General features: G+C 43.1%; 1 protein-coding gene across 1 annotated transcript in view; it reads left to right on the top strand.

The window, feature by feature from the left end:
* The window catches only part of MFSD12 (major facilitator superfamily domain containing 12), a 29,267-nt gene extending 23,825 nt beyond the window's left edge, over window positions 1-5,442 (top strand). Inside the window, exons 7-10 of the mRNA XM_015809932.1 lie at window positions 1,099-1,269; window positions 2,292-2,386; window positions 3,254-3,384; window positions 5,082-5,442. Coding sequence (XP_015665418.1) covers window positions 1,099-1,269; window positions 2,292-2,386; window positions 3,254-3,384; window positions 5,082-5,152 — 468 coding nt within the window. The 3' untranslated portion in view covers window positions 5,153-5,442. The remainder of the gene's footprint in view (window positions 1-1,098; window positions 1,270-2,291; window positions 2,387-3,253; window positions 3,385-5,081) is intronic.
* The last annotated feature ends 12,248 nt before the right edge of the window (window positions 5,443-17,690 follow it).

Here is a 17,690-nt window from a genome sequence, read left to right as displayed (position 1 = left end):
GATGCCTTGACAACTATGTTATATTGTGGATGCCTATTTTATTTATAAAATTTTATACGGCCACCATCTCACTTAAAATGACTCCAGGCAGCTTACAGAAATTGTATTATGAGCTATATTCATTTACAAGTGCTGTCATTGTGCTGTTGAAAAAGAATGGTGGGTTTATTTCTGCTTCCTTTTTTCATTCTAGCTCTTGCTTGTTCTGTGTTCTTTTCCTTTTTCAATATGATGCTCTCCAGCATTTTGCGAGAAGTAGGCTTTTGTCCAAAAGACAAAACACTTGACTGTAGAAAACCTGGGGAAATTCTTAGATATTAGAATGTTATTTCTCAACCTCAGCAAATTTAAGAGGTGTGAACTTCAGCTTCCAGAATTCCTGAACCAGCATACTGGCTGGGGAATTCTGGGAGTTGAAGTCCACACATCTTCCAAGTTGTCATAGTTGAGAAACACTGAATTAGGGGATGCTAGTGAATAAGTACCGGTAATCCCAAAGGTGTTTTTTTTTTTTAAAAAAAAAGGCAACTGGATTTCCTTGATTTTTCTTTTCTTGAAAATGTTTCAACCTAGAACTAAGGAGAAACTTTCTGACAGTTAGAACAATTAACCAGTGGAACAACCTGCCTCCAGAAGCGGTGAATGCGCCAACACTGGAAGTTTTTAAGAAGAAACTGGACAGCCATTTGTCCGAAATGGTATAGGGTTTCCTGCCTGAGCAGGGGGTTGGACTAGATGACCTCCAGGGTCCCTTCCAACTTTATCATCATCATCATCATCATCATCATCATCATCATCATCATCATCATCATCATCATTATTATTATTATTATTATTATTATTATTATTATTATTATTATTATTATTATTATTATTATTCCCCACTGGTTAGTTACAACTGAAGAAGCTACTTGAAAGAGAAGTCTTCAAGAAAAAGAAAAGTCAAGACAATCCAGTTGCCTTTTTAAAAAGCACCTATGGGACAACCCAGACCTGGATGACTGAGAACCTCCATAGATATTGAATAAATACTTTGTGTAGTAGTAATTAATGCATCCATGCTTTAGAAGTGAAAATAATTTTCTTTTTTCATGTTAGCTCACCTACTTTCTGGGACTGCTGGTTATCATGGCCTTTGCCTCCTGGGTGGCCCTAGCTGAGCAAATGGGCATAGAGGTGTACGGGGCTGCTGTTCTGCTTGGGACCGGGTCGGCCACCATCCTGGTAACATCCCTCTCCATGACAGCTGATCTCATCGGACCCCACACGGTATGAAGTACCTTGTGTAAAAGATGGAGTCAGTCCTGCTTTAGGAACTGGGTGAAAATTCAGTGCTAATCCTTAAAAAAGCAGGGGGGGGATCTTAAATAAGCAATATGGGATTTCTGAATCGTAGACAAGAGTGACTCATTTGGTGCTCCCAAAGTACCTTCAAGGGGACAATGCCAAAGATGTGGCCAAGGATCCTGAGAGGTGAGAGATTCAAGATGGCAGCCATAATGACAAGATCAAAGCCCCTCCTCTTTTTATGCATGTGAAAAGGAGGCGGGACTTCAGTCACACCATTGTCGTCACCGTCTTGAATTAGGTGTGGCTCGCGGCCTGTATATCATTTGCAGCATTTTTGCACAATCCCCGCTTCTGACTAAAACGTTTACGGGGACTAAAAGGCAAAATGTGTGCGTCGAGCCTTAGGGTGCCATAATATAATGCTTTGTTTGTTTTTAGAAGTACATAAGGCCACTTGTTTACTTGTTTTTATGGGAAGGGAAAAATGAAGGGCAGAAGGCACTTTTGGAGAAGCTGAGAGATAAATGGTTTATCTCATGCTGGCTGGGGAATTCTGGGAGTTGAAGTCCACACGTCTTAAAGCTGCCGAGGTTGAGAAACATTGCTATAGGGCAGGGGTAGGCAACCTTGGCTCTTTTATGACTCGTGGACTTCAACTCCCAGAATTCCTGAGCCAGCATGGCTCAGCTTGGAAACCTCTCCCTTTCCCCTCAGCATGGCTGGCTCAGGAATTCTGGGAGTTGAAGTCCACGAGTCATAAAAGAGCCAAGGTTGCCTACTCCTGCTATAGGGCAAAGATCCTCCTGAAATGCTAAAAAGAGGGGAGAGGGGGGAGAGAAAAGAAAAACAAAAGAATACAAGCCTCAGAATGGTACTATACTGTAGAACTATTTTGAGGTTTGCCTCTTCGTTTTGTTTCAAATTTTTGCTTCCTGTCCAGGGTGAGACCTGGCAGCCACTCAGGTGGTCCTGACCCATCTGTGGCTCATTTTCTCCGATAGCACAGCGGCGCATTCGTCTACGGGGCCATGAGCTTCACTGATAAAGTCGCCAACGGATTGTCGGTGATGATTATCCAGGACCTGCATCCATGTCCGTAAGTGAAGGGTGGGCTATGGAGACTGCGGTGTTCGTGAAAAGAAGTTTGGTGAGAGGGCACATCAGTGACTTGAAGGGTGCCCTTTGCCACATCAGCGAAAATGGAGGGTGCTTTTTGGAGAAATGTTTCTGCTTGTCAGAACAGGCTGGGTTTTTTTTAAGCCCATTCAAATGATGTTGGACTCAGCATGTATTGCCCATTAAATACTTTACATCTTGTCTTAAACCACAATTTGCTTAAGCATAGTTTATTTAATAAACCATAATTGGCTGTAGTACACATTAGGCCGTCCAGTACAGTTGCAAACCGTTATGCTTAAGTTTATGCATGAAGGCAAACCTGAAATCAAATACTGATATATGGACGCTGTACAGGTATATTAGAAGTGGAAACTATGGTTGATCAACCCATAATTCTATTTTCATATTGCATTACTACCTACGTTATGCTCGCAAATCATATTATATCATAACCTTTAATATCTGGATTGAGACCTTTTGGAGAGGGAAATTTCAAGAGGGAGTGTTGGAGATACCATAGCTGAGGGGGAATCCTCCATGTACCAACGCAGTCTACCATAGAGTGTACAGTAACAGTGATTGTTACAGGAACGGCATTGGTAATAGACTCAGCAAGACTCTTGAAATGGCACCAATAAGAAGTGTAACTCCATCCATTTTTTTGTTTTGATCCTACAAGGGTTTTTTTTTGTTCTCCTGTGGAATTGCCAGCTTAGCTTAACCAGGGGTTCTGAAGAGAGAGCCTCCATGTGTAAGAGCAGTGTGCGCAACCTAATATTTATCTTCATCTTACATTTTTTTCCCCTCTATTGTCGTCTCCATCCCCACCCTTCACAAACTCCAGGACTCAGCTCTGTTGCAACGGCTGTGTGAACTTCTACCATTGGGTAATGGTCTCGGTTACTGGGGGCACGGCAATGGTGGCTGCACTGTTCCTAGCCAGCATCATGATCTGGCCAATCGCCATCCGTTCCCGTAAGTAGGATTTGCTGGGATGGAAAAATAGGGTGGTGGGAAAGACAGAAGAGACGGAAGCAGAGAAGTGCAGATGTAACCATAGATAGTCCTTGACTTACAACCACAGTTGCGACCAGAATTCTTGTTGCTAAGTGAGTTATATCCGATTTTATGACCTATTTTTCCAGCTGTTAAGTGAATTGTGTAGTCATTAAATGAATCTGGCTTCCCTATTGACGTTGCTTGTCGGAAGCTAGCTGGGAATGTCACAAACAGCAATCACATGACCCTGGGATGCTGCAACTCTCATAAATACATGCCCGAATTTTGATCATGTGACACTGAGATACTGTGAGGGTGGTAAGTGTGAGGACCGGTCATAAGCCACATTTCTCGTGCCATTATAACTTAGAATGGTCACTAAATGAACGGTCGTAAATGAAGGACAACCTTTTCCCTTCAGTGATGATTTTCACCTTTCTGGAAAGGTTTGAACTCTGGGGAGATGCCACAGGGACGTGGGTTCTCTCCCACTTCTCTTCACTGTTTTCATTTTCCATCCAGCTGGAAGGACATCCTGTAAACATGGCGGAGACTTTGTTTATCAAGGTGATGACTCTTAATCATGACCAGAATGAGATCAAATTTAGTATGGTGGGGGGAGAGAAGTTAGCAAAAGAAAGGCTGAGTTAAAAATAGGCCAGATCCATTGAGAAGAAAAGAAATTCTTTCCAGTTCCCTCAGGGCATGCCTACGGCAGTGGCTCATAATGTTTGCAACTGCTCCATTCTTTCTCCCAATCACACGACCCCTGATGTAACATTGCATACTTGAATGTGCACGCACATACACACACACAAATGGAAAATCCAGATGCCTCTTACAGTCCCTGCTTGTAAAGCAAGGGGTTCTCAACCCCCGGGCATGACTCACTACCAGGCCGTGGCCCATTCAGAACCGAGTCACGGAAGCAGCAGCTGAGCACATGCGCAGTTGCACTTGCACCCAGAGCAGGTGGACGAGTGCATGCGCACAGCTCCATTTGTCCGAGCGGTGGGCAAGCGTGCCTGTCACTTGCGCATAGGGAGCTGCACATGCATACATGCTCACCCGCTGCCGCTCAGGAGGAACCATCCCCTTTCGCCCCCCCCTCCCCCCCACACACACACACCTGCTGATCCACAAAGCCGGAACGATTGGAGATCACTGTTGTAAAGTATTTGGAAATAATTTCAGAAGTCCGGCTGTCCATTTAAACAGCAGACACCCATTAAAGCGAAAGATGTAACGGGCGAGAGTTTACAGGTAGTCCTCAAGTTACAACCGTTCATTTAGTGACCCATTTGAAATTACAACGGTGAAAAAAAATGATTTATGACCGTTTTTCACACTTACAACCATCGCAGCAACCCCAAGGTCATGTAATCAACATTCAGACATTTCGAAACTGACTCATATTTATGACAGTTGCAGTTTTCCCGGGATCATGTGATTATCTTTTGCGAACTTATGACAAGCAAAGTCAATGGGGAAGCCAGATTCACTTAACAACCATGTTATTAACAACTGCCGTGATTCACTTAACAATTTGTGGCAAGAAAGGTCGTAAAATGGGGCAAAATTCACTTAACTCACAGCAACAGAAATGTCAGACTCAACATTATGAATTGAATGAATGAATTGCATTTCTCCTGCATATGATGTTTCAATTTCAGGACTAACCGGGGTGAATTCCAAAGACCACCAGTATCTTGAGGAAGGAGAACCAGTGGCTGTGGTGAACTGAGACCTCTGAAGGAACAAGCTAGGATAGGATGGAATTGTGACAGTGCGGCAGCATGGAAATCCAAAGAGCTGTTTCATCCAGCTTGAATTTGCCCTTATTTGCTCTTCAGACCGAACATTGACAATCCCAGCATATTTTGCACAAATACAGGAAGATCTTTTCTTTTGACCACTTCATTCCCCCAGTTGGTCCTTTATGCATCTAGTGAAGAACTAGCAATGAAGCAATTTGTTCCACCACCTAATCCACTCTCCCATTCCCTTTTTCTACTTATTTGTATATAAAAAGTATAAATAAATAAATGTGAGGTTTTTTATTTAAGAAATAATTAAACTATCTTAAGTTAAAAAAAGACTTCTAATTATCTTTTTTACTTGTTTGCTAAATATTCTTTTTTTAGATGTTTGATCTTTAAAATACAGGGGAGTGGATAGATCTTGATCTGGAAGTAGATCACTCTCAGAAAGGCTGGTCTGTCAGGGTAGAATGGCACAACCTTGAATTCGGTATCTTGATTATTCCCGCCATCTTCACCCATAAAAAAACCCATATATTATGGTTTATTTGTCAGTGTTGAAGAATCAACAGACTGGCATATATCACCCCTTTCCTATTCTTGTCCCAAAACTGGACATACACGAATAGTGTCCAGTTTTGGGACTGATTTATTGCACTGCAGCCAGCTGTTAACGCTGAACTTCTGAAGGAAAGTCGTCATGATGTAAGAGCTGGACAGCTACTTCTTAAGAGGAGTTTAATTAGTTTTCCTTCAAGTTGCAAAGGCCTGATCAAGATGATCTTTGAGGCCCTCCCAATGCTATAATTCCCTTACTGAGAGGTTGGTTTGCTCATATCAATAGATTATATGCACAAGCCAAGAATCCTTGGTTATTTATAATAGGGAAATAGCCTTTCAAATCATGTAATGGTATATGGGAATGACCTTGAGGTCACAATTGCAAATTGTATCTGGAGCTCAAGTTGATTTTGCTTATGGCTTGTTTCACCAATCTTAAGTTTTCCTGCCAGCTAATAATTGCGGGATTTAAAGTCAAACACGTTTGCAAAGTATAAAAATGAAGAAGGCTGACTCAAAATAGTATCCCATTTTTCCTTTTCCATTGCTTGCCATTCTGGAAACAGGTAGTCTTCGACTTATGACCACAATTGAGCCCAGAATTTCTGATGCTAAACGATTCATTTGTTAAGTGTCCCCCTCCCACTCATTTTATGAACTTTCGTGTCAGAATTGTTAAGTAAATCACTGCAGTTGAAAAGCTAGTAATACGGTTGTTAAGTAAACCTGGCTCCCCCATTGACTTTGCTTGTCAAATGGCCGCCAAAAAATGATCACATGACCCCAGAACACGGCTCGCAACTTGGGTGTCCTCCTGGATCCGCGGCTGACACTGGAAGACCATTTGTCGGCCGTGACCAGGGGGGCATTTTATCAGGTTCGCCTGATCTACCAGTTGCGCCCTTTTCTGGACCGGGATGCTCTGCGCACAGTCACTCAGGCCCTCGTCACCTCCCGCCTGGACTACTGTAATGCTCTATACATGGGGCTCNCTGACCTAGGGTGAATTTTAAATAGGGATAATTTTTAATGATTTTAATAATGTCACAGCTACAAATATTTGGTTTTAATTGGCTTTTATAGGGGAAATGTTGTGTGTGTTGTTTGTATTGTGTTATTTTAATATGCTGTGAGCCGCCCTGAGTCCCGTGGGGAGAAGGGCGGCATATAAATTATGAAAAAAAAAAAAAAGTATGAATCAGTTGCCAGGCGCCTGAATTTTGGTCACATGACCATGGGGATGCTACAATGGTTGTAAGTGTGGTCATAAGTCACTTTTTTCAATGCTGTTGTAACTTTGAACGGTCACTAAATGAGCTGTTGTAAGTTGAGGACTGCCTGTATTGTGATTTGTCAATTCCTTGTTGGCTTTAGAGTGGTCCCATCTATATAGCTTCTAGCTATAGTTTTTAAGTCCTCTATTTGTCCATTCTTTATCCTGCCATTTGGCTCCGTTCAATTTGCCATTTTAGAGCTCTGGAACATGAAGCAACGTAGCCATCTTCCCTCAAACCACAATTGACACCTTTTCTAAGGTTTGCATCCTTCCTTTTCTAATCACTTTCAGAAAGAGCTTGTTAATTGCTTCTCAGCTATTAGGAACCGTGGATCAGCAAGTTTTACAACACCAGGTGAATTTTCTTCCTCCTTAGCAAAAGTTTTAAATACAAGTGCAAGGATTGTAGAATTACATTATTTTGGAATAAGCAGCAAAAGAGTGATCAGAACTTTTAATTTTGAAAAGTTAACAAATTGACTAGAGGTCCAGATGAATTTGAAATAAGATTTTGGGATTAATTATAATAATTCTTCCTGTGGGAAAATGCTTCTATTTTTAATTCTTAAAAAAAAAAAAAGATGGAACTTTGAAGACTGGACATTAGAGCAGGGGTCCCCAACGCCCCCAGTCCGTGGACCGGTAGTGGGCCACGGCATGCCAGCAACCGGTCCGCACAAACAAGCAAAGCCCCACCCGCAGGATGCAGGCAGCACGCAAAACCATGTCCCCCTTTCCCCCCCCCCCATCTGCGGAAAAACCTCTCTCCATGTCAGGGCTTTTCAACCTTTTCACCCATTGTACCACTTTTAGGATATGGCAATATCTGAGTACCACCAGTCGCCTAGCAAGGTGTCAAAAACTTGATGACCCCCCCCAAAAGGAAAAAAGTGATGAAGTACAGGTAGTCCTCGACTTACAACAGCTCGCTTAGTGACTGTTCGAAGCTACAATGGCACTGAAAAAAGTGCCCCCCAAGCCACAGCCAAGCAAGACACCTGCCTGCCCGCCCGGCTGCACTCTTCCTCCTGTCCGAGGTTTTCATTGTTGTGAGCATTTCTGTTGAGGATTGGCAGCTGGGGTGGGGTGGGGGGTGTTTGGTTTTTATTCCCTCCGTCTGCTGGGTGGTTGCAGCAGCTTTTGGTCACTTCACATGACCCTGGGACACTCTGACCATCATAAATATGAATCAGTTGCCAAGCATCTGAATGTAAATCACAAGACCCTGGAGATGCTGCAACATTCCAGCTGATCGGCACTTCTGGGCTCAGCAGAAGCGCCAGGATCAGCGCCGAGCTCCAGCTGGAGCCTGGTGCTGATCCTGGCGCTTCCGCTGAGCCCTGACAGTCCCGAAGAAGTGCTGATCCTGGCGCTTCCACTGAGCCTGACAGCCCTGCAGCTCCAGCCATCTGTCGCTCAGGCCTGTGCGGTGCTGCCACCGGTTCAGCTCATTCCCCTCCCCCGCTACCACTTTTCTAGGATGGTCGCGTACCACCTGCCAGGTGCCAATGTACCACAGGTGGTACCTGTACCACTGGTTGAAAAGCCCTGCTCCATGTAACCGGTCCCTGGGGAACCAGAGGAACTAAAGATTTCAGTGCAATTAAAGGAGAAAAACACTCAAAATTTTACTTATTAATATATAATGAAGCAAAACACCTTAATATTGAACCTATTGAGATATATTTTTGAACAATGAACTCAAATTAATTTTAAAAGTGTCTGCCATGATAGACTATGTTTAAAAGATGTTATGGAAGAGGAACAAGTTTCACTAAGCACCACAGACAGATCTGAAAGTGGATTTTAAACGGAAAGGCTATAAGAATGACAATGGAAAAAGATGCTACACTGGATATACAACTGAAAATGACTTTTGTCTTAATAATGAAAAGGGTATACAAATAAAGCAAAAGAGTGATCTGGATAACTTTCCTATATTGGATTTACAAAAGAGATTTGTTAAACCTTTGAAGAATTTTGTAAGAAGGGATAAAAGTAAAAAATAAAACCAGCTTTTAAGACATTTATTCTATTTATCAAATTCCTACATTGCTCATCTTTCCTAAGTGACTCTGATTACTTGAAAGGATTAAAGGTCAAGATGGTTAAAAAGAGAAGGAAGGAATATAAGGTTGGTTTAACTGAGTTTCTGGCAGCAGCTGATTAACTTGTGGGTGTGGTGCTTTTTTCCAAGAAATCAGAAGACACAAACGGAAATGTGGGTGAGTCCCAACATGCCTCCACCAGATGGCACTTCCTCATCAGAACAGTCAAGGTCAAGGAAATGACGGTTGGCAAGAACAAAAGGAAATTGTTCGGGATGTCGGACTACTTTGCGCAACTAACAACTGTATTTAAAAGAAAAATGTTTATGAGTAATGAAGGGGAGAGTCACTTTGAGGGGCTGGCTTAGAGGCCAGAAGACCACAAATCCTAGTCATCCCTTAGGCATCAAAGCCAGCATGATGATTTGAGGCCAGTTGCTCCCTCTCAGCTCTACCCAACTCACAAGATTATATTGGGGTGTGGGGGGGAAACAGAAGAAAACACACATGCTGCCTTCAGTTGTCCAATACACTCCCACCCTGTCCTGTCATTATCCCTCTCCCTCCCTCTGCCAGGTGGGGGATGAAGTGAGGATGTATGGGGGCTGCAGGTTGAGAAGGATATGCCAGGGAGGGTGAGAAGTATTGTGGGTCAAGAAGAGTGCACGACAGAAGCAGTGCAAGTCAGGGTAGATTGTGCAGGCAGCTGGTTGTCAGGGTCAGGAAGGCTATGTGGGGGTCAAGGAGGCTGTCATAGATGCCATGTGGACAGGAAGGGTGTGTGCAAGAGATATCACGGGAGTTGGAAAAGGCATGCTTGGGAATGTGTGATGGGTGTGTATGTCAGGGATGGAGTGTGGGAGGTGGCACAGGTCTGGGAGATTACAGAGGGGCAATGTGGACCAGAAAGAGTGTGTGGGATTTCCTTCCTCCCTGTTATTCCCTATTCCTCCCCTTCCTTTTCTTGCAGTTAAGTGGCTGCTGCTGGGTAGAGGAGGGAGGGATTGCAAGACTGGCTTGGAAACTGTCACAGAACCAGTTGAAAATACAAATCACATGGCCAAAATCTGTGAGCCCCTTGGATTTTTGCATTCTGCAAGATAGCCTATTTGAGTACTTTGGTTCAAAAATGTTGCTTTTGATAACCAGGTAACGGTTATACAAACAAGAGGTTTCATAGTACACTGATGTACTATGTACTCTACTATGTACTCTCTTGAAAGAGCCATGCACAAAAGCAAGCAGGATTGTACTGCCTTTAACAACATTCCATAACAAATAAAACCACAGAGAACAACCAGCAACTATAGAAACAGGCACCCTTTGTAATAGCAGATTAGCAGCATGAAGACCAAGGCAAAGCAATCCAGTATCTTTCAGAGCTTTGGACTTCAGACACAGGCCACCGGCCATGCTGCGTCTCCAGCTTACAGCCCTCTGGATCAGTGTTTCTAAACCTCAACAACATTAAGATGGGTGGAGTTCATGCTGTCCGAGGAATTCTGGGAATTGAAGTCCACAAGTCATAGAATGGCCAGGTTTGAAGATCCCTGGTCTAGTGGCTAAGGCACCAGGAATTCTAGTTCTGCCTTAGTCATAAAAGCCAGCTGGGTGACTTTGGGCCAGCCACTCTCTCTCAGCCCAACCCACCTCACAGGGTTGTTGGGAAAATAGGAGGAGGATGGAGCATTAGAAATGTTCACTGCCTTGAGTCACTTATAGAGTAATAAAGGGATGAAAATCTAAAAAAGATAAAAAGGCTAATAAAACAATCTAACACCAAGAACAATCATTACCGGCTAAAGAAAGAGGAAATGCCCAAGGAAGAAAAATTGCAGCTTCCCAAATCCCAAGGCATGGAGGAATAATTTATTTTTAACAACTTTCCTCAAAGAGAAGGAAGGCACTGTAAGGGTTTGGTGAGAGAGATTCAGTTCTTTTAATGGCATGTGGCATGACTTGGGAGACAGGAGAAGAGCCTCAGACTAAGTAATATCAGATAAGAAGCAGCTGAGCCCTCGGAAACAATGGAGGTATGGTAATAATATCAGAAGAGACCTTCCCTAGTTTCCTGGATTGTAAAAGTGTGTGTGTGGGAGGGGGGGAGATGTACTTTCAGGCATGTAATATTCTGTTAAAAGTAATAAATAGTAAGAACACGAACAGCCAGACGAGGAGACCCAAACTCATTGGTAGCCTCACACTGCAATGAACAAGGACATAGATTCAATTTTGCAGCTACTAAGATTGTTGGACGAGCAGGCACAAAAACAGCCAGGGAAGTGATGGAAGCCTGGGAAACGGGCCCCTCGTCAGTCAACAAGAGTGCTGATTTACCCCAGCTTATCAAGCCCTTAGGAGGTGAGGGCTTGGCAACACAAGGAAACAACAGCCAGTGCCTTAATAGCCAGGCATCAACACCCCAATCAACATCTAAAAAGCCACATACAATAGGCACTGTATAAATATCACACACAGAATAGCCCAAAGCACACACTTTGCTAGAGAGAAGTTCTCTGAGGATGGACTCCAGCAGACATTTGAAAACTCGGAAGATGAAACCTCTGGTCCCAGTGACCGACCCAGATTGGATCCTGCAACATTATCCTGAGACAGGTATATTTTGCCTTCATTCATAATACAATAAAGTTAGAGCTAATATTTGGGGGGGAGTGCTTTTTGTTTGGACTACCTCAAAAAGCTGACGGTATTACAGCAGGCAGTGACTGAGACTTTCTTTTGTGATCCCTGAAGATCCCTAGCAAAAAAGACAAAAGAGTATCAGATCTTATTGGACAGCAGTTCTTAATGGGATTAGAAGAACTTGGGATATCCAGATCCTGAGATTTGAAGGACTTTAAAAAATGACAACCAGCCTCGTGGATTGCACCTGGAAACCAACTGGAAACCAGGGAAGCGCTACCAGTGGTACATGGGCAAACCAAGGTGCAGTGCCATCAAGCCACTGCATTGTGAAGCTGCTTAACATCCATGTACTGTTAGCCTGGTACACAGCACAGCAATGCAGTACTGTATAAGCTAATACATTGTACAAACTCAGTCATTTGATAAATTCAGTAAGCGAGTGAACTGTATATAAACCAAGCCACAGAATAGCCCCCGGTGGATTTATGTTTGTGTGGAATTCATTTGTACATGTGTATTTGTGGTATTCCCAAAACCATGCATGCAGAGGCATAAAGGTTTATTTGTGTGGAAATCAAGTGCTGTAGAGTTCTTTAGAAAGCTGCTAAGTTTGAGCCACTTGTATCACTTGCGACTTTACAGTTCAAAATGAAAACTATTTAAACCAGTCTGAATTAAAGAGTCAAGAATTAAAGCAGAGCAAGAATCAGAAATCCAAGGCTTCTGCTTTCTTTCCTCATAACATGTACAAATGCAGACCATTTACCTTTTTTATCAAGGTTGGTAAAATGAGCAGGCATATTCTGATTTGAGACATATTGATGCTACACACTTTGGTGCTAGACCTCTTTAATACTTATAGTTATTTGGAAAAAAATGGCAGGGATTGTTTGTAACCATAGCCTTCCTTCCTTCCTTCCTTCCTTCCTTCCTACCTACCTACCTACCTACCTACCTACCTACCTACCTACCTTCCTGATATTGTGTGGTTTCTGTTCTACAGAGGCTACCCAAGTGAAAATTGATAGGTGAGTTTCAATTTCATTGATAGGTGAAGAAAAGAAATAGAAAAACTGGATTCAAACTACAGCTTAATCTTAAATCTGGTTAACAAACACAACTACTCTGTTTGCATAATTTACTACTGTACTACTGTCTACCAGGCACTCAGCGTGCCTGGCTGAGGAATTCTGGGAGTTGAAGTCCACAAGTCATAAAAGGGCCAGGCTTGAAGACCCCTGGTGTACACTCAAATCAACAATCCATCCTATATTGTGGCTTTCTACAGTTCTGACAACTTGCTGAGGTGCTCTCTGCTTTTTTTTTTTTTGTTGTTGTATCGTGCTGAGTCAAGCAAACCACAACATTCCCTTTCAGCCTAGTCTAGCAGAGGGCGTAGAGCTAATCAGGAACCATTTCTAATTTTGAGAAAGTAGAAAGGATAAATTCCCTATCCTGAAACTCACTGGCATTGGGGAAAAAATCTATCACATTATAATTACTGTAGTTCAAAATTACAATAGACCTTAAAAAAAGGTATTAATGCCAAGTTGCAACAGTCACTCCTCCACTGTCATGTGATCACATTTTTGGTGCTCAGCAACAGACCCACATTTACAACCCTTTGCAGCATCCCTCGGTCACATGACCATGATTTACACTTTACAGTTGTCGGATCCAGAAAAAGAAACTCCTGGGACATTATTTTACGAAGCGTATAAACTTTACTGAATAAATCATATTTTATTATTTATTTATTTATTTATTAGTTAAACTTTTACCCCGCCCTTCTCCTTACGGACTCGGGGCGGCTAACAACCAATAAAATACAAATACACCCCAAGACACCCCTTAAAACTTGGTTAAAAAGAAATATTTAAATTGGCTATAATTAATTAAAAATGTTTAAGAACCCCACTAAAAAATTTCCCCTTAGGCCAGTCCTGCTTGCTGAAATAACCATGTCTTGAGGGCGCGGCGGAAGGAAGGGAGATCCGGAATCACNATCTCTGGGGGTAGCTCGTTCCAGAGGGTGGGAGCTCCCACTGAGAAGGCCCTCCCCCTGGGAGTCGCCAGCCGGCACTGTCTGGCTGACGGCACCCTGAGGAGACCCACCCTGTGGGAGCGTACCGGCCGATGGGGGGTAATCTGCGGCAGAAGGCGGTCTCGGAGATATCCAGGTCCGATGCCATGGAGCGCTTTGAGACAGACAAAGCGAAACCAGCTCTGGGTTTCCTGCACAAAAGCTTAGCATAGTTAATCCCCCCCTTTCCCTATGGGCCACCCACAGTCCATTACATCCACCCATCACTTCTGTTCATTTTGTTGTGGGAACCACTGAGCCACGCTAGTCCTCCTGATCGATGTGTCCTTGGGTTGGAGCATTGTCCCATGGGAACCGGTGATGCTCAGAGGCAAATCTCCCTCCCTCTTCCATTCCATCCCACCTCCTCCCTTTTCTTTCTCAAGCTGCGAGTGAAGCAGAATATAGGTCAAAAGTGCAAATCAGTCTTAACAGGTGTGGTCATCTGATGATCTGCTTAAAGACTGGTATGACATGCAACCATAATTCCAGGTTCAATTACAAGTTGAGGACTACTTGTAGTAACTGCTTGCACAGCCAGGATCCATGAATTTATAAGGACATATAATAACTGCTGGAACAAACCAAATTATGATCTACAAGAAGCATCCTGTTGACTAATGGACCAGCTGGATGCACTCTTCTCCTGCACAGTCCACAGCTGTTGCTTTTAATGACATCTTAGATAAGATAAATAAGATAAGATAACCTTTATTGTCATTTTTTTACTGTGGGCACAAGGGCACACATCAAAAATGAAATTTAGTTTCCCGCTCTCAAAGTGAAACACATACATGACACGACACTTAAACATACTATGTACAACCTATGTATAGACCCACACCCCTACATATATGATCTCTGAACATGTATGGACCAGCTGTACAGCCAGAAGAATGACTAAAAGCTGGTAGTTTTAGAAGTCTCTTGTGGCCATGAGTTCCATATGTGCAGGACGTTTCCCTTTGAAAATACCTTTTCTTTGCCCAGAACCAAATAAAGTGCCTCCAATACATTTTATAAGAAGGGGGAAGAGTGGGATGGGTATCACAGCTTTCATTTGTTTGAATCCTCTGTTTCCTTAACTACCTTTTGTGTTCTTATTTATTTTAGAAACTAATTGGATAGCCTGTTCCTTCTGCTCTTTGGCCAAATAGTTGCTTAGAACAAGAGTCACAATGGAAAATTAGTGTTTCTGGGTAATATAACCCTTCAGATATTCTTGGAGGGCAATTGTGCCATACACATTTAAACTTGCTCAGACTGACATCAATGGCTATGCCACGGGTTCTTTTATGTGCAGGCATTCCTCAACTTATGACCACAATTGAGCCCAGAATTTCTGTTACTGAGACATTTGTTAAGCGACTTTTGCCTCATTTTATGACCTTTCTTACCACAGTTGTTAAGTGAATCCCTGCAGTTATAAAGTTAGTGACACGGTTGTTAAGTGAATCTGGCTTCCCCGTTGATTTTGCTTGTCAGAAGGTCGCAAAATGGGATCACGTGACCCCGGGACACTGCAACCGTCATAAATATGAATCAGTTGCCAAGCATCCAGATTTTGATCATGAAGATGCTGCAATGGTCGTAAGTGTGAAAAACGATTATGTCCCTTTTTTCAGTGCCTTTGTAACTTCGGTCACTAAGTGAACTGTTGTAAGTCAAGGACTAGCTGTACATGCAGCTCAGTAGGATCTAAAACTCCAGAGAGTGAACACAAGCACACCTGGCCTCTAGGCAACATACACACAAGCACTCAAAGGCTAGTAGTCAGTTTACTATACCACTCTTCCCCAATTCTACTCCTGTTCCTCCATTACTTCTCTTTGTGAGTCCTATTTTTAGAGAACAATAACTTTTCTGTTTGCCTTAAGCTTGATTTAGACTTGTCCACAACCACACACAGATATTGACACATAGCTATGCTGCAATAAGGTTGATGGGAAAGCGTAGCTTGCTGAGGGGCTGATGCACACAGCTCCCAAATCTCAACTATGCATTGTGCAGAAACATACATCCCTCATGCTGATTGGTTGATCTGACTTCCTTTTTCCCCGATTTTTAAAATTAGTTGATAATATAAAATACAAAAATACAAAAAGGAAATAGTGGAAAAAATAAGGGAGAGAGAAGGGAAGGGAAAACTGTAGGGAAAAGGGGAAAAAGAAAAAAAAGCCGTTGACTTCCGACTCCCTTTGGTGCAGTAGAATAAGATAATGAAGAGAAGGACAAGGGGGGACATGATAGCAGTCTTCCAATATCTCAGGGGCTGTCACAAAGAAGAGGGAGTCAAGCTATTCTCCAAAGCGCCTGAAGGCAGGACAAGAAGCAACGGGTGGAAACTAATCAAGGAGAGAAGCAACCTAGAACTAAGGAGAAATTTCCTGACAGTGAGAACAATTAACCAGTGGAACAACCTATCTCCAGAAGTGGTGAATGCTCCAACACTGGAAGTTTTTAAGAAGAGACTGGACAGCCATTTGTCCGAAATGGTATAGGGTTTCCTGCCTGAGCAGGGGGTTGGACTAGATGACCTTCAAGGTCCCTTCCAACCTTACTACTACTATAATAGCATCAAACCTCAACTTTTTACTTTTACATGCTAGTATAAACTAGCCATTTCTATAACAACAAACCGATCTAATCGGTAAAACCCAAAATCAAAGTTTCATTTTTTTCCACCGAAGGCACAAAGCTCAGAAGCGGTTTCCAAGTAGAGTGGTTGATCTGACTTCCTGCAGTGATGCAGCAGTCTAAACACAGGCTTTAGGCTGCTTCAGGCTGTTTTAGTTTCCCAAACAAACACAACCCACCTCCCCTCTCACTACCACACCACCACCCCCAGCTGCCTCTCTGCTCAGCTTTTATAGCCACCAGTTGCTGGGCTAGCTAGGGAGAGGTCTTAAAGCAGGGGTGGGCAATTAATTTCCCCAAAGGGGCCGCATGAAAAATTGGCACCATTGTGGAAGGCCACTGCCCTGCCCCCCAGCTACTGCTGTCATTACACTGTCACCTCGCCTTCTTCTGATGCCACCCCATCCCTTTCGCCAACATAACACTGATGCTCCATTCCCAACATCCGCCACTACCCACCTCCCCATCCCCAAACACCACTGCTGCACCAATGCCCTGTCCGCCACTAATGCACCACACCACCTGCACCGATGCCGCACCAATACCCCACCCCTGATGCCGATGTTGCTGACCCCCCCCCCCATTCTAAGCCCCCAACAGTGTGAGTCAGACTGGGACTGCCTGTGGGTGGATGTGGCCCGTAGGCTATAAAATGCCCAGGTCTGTGTTAAAGGGACAGGGCACCAACAGCCCAGGTGCTGGTCAGTTTTCAGGCAGACTGTCCTGTCACAGGCTATAAAGATGTTTCAGTATATCAGTTCTGAAGCGGGATGTTCATAGTGCTGGGGAGGAGGGAATAGGCAGAGAATAATAATAATAATAATAATAATAATAATAACAACAACAACAACAACAACAATAATAATAATAATAATAATAATAATAATAATAATACATTGACAGACTTTATCTACCAAGGCAAATAGGTGGGCGTGAAATGCTGCAAGTACATCAGATGGTTGAAGAAGAAAAAATGGCTTTGGAAGAATATCTGAAGGACAATGATGAAGATGCACTGAAATTAGTATATCAGGAAGGCTTACTGACTACTGGAGAGACCAAACTGGCCTACAAGACCAAATGAAGAACAGAATAGAGGCATGGGAAGACAAAGCACTACATGGCCAGTACATTAAAAAAAATAGCTGGGAAAGCAGATAATAACAAGACCTGGCAATGGCTAAGAGCAGGAAAATTGAAGAAAGAGACCGAGGGACTAATTCTGGCTGCACAAGACCAAGCCTTAAGGACAAATGCATACAAAGTCAAAA

This window comes from Protobothrops mucrosquamatus, unplaced genomic scaffold (genome assembly GCF_001527695.2).
Source record: "Protobothrops mucrosquamatus isolate PMUCROS unplaced genomic scaffold, P.Mucros_1.0 scaffold6, whole genome shotgun sequence".
Classification (NCBI taxonomy): domain Eukaryota; kingdom Metazoa; phylum Chordata; class Lepidosauria; order Squamata; family Viperidae; genus Protobothrops; species Protobothrops mucrosquamatus.
This window is presented reverse-complemented; position numbering and strand designations above follow the sequence as displayed.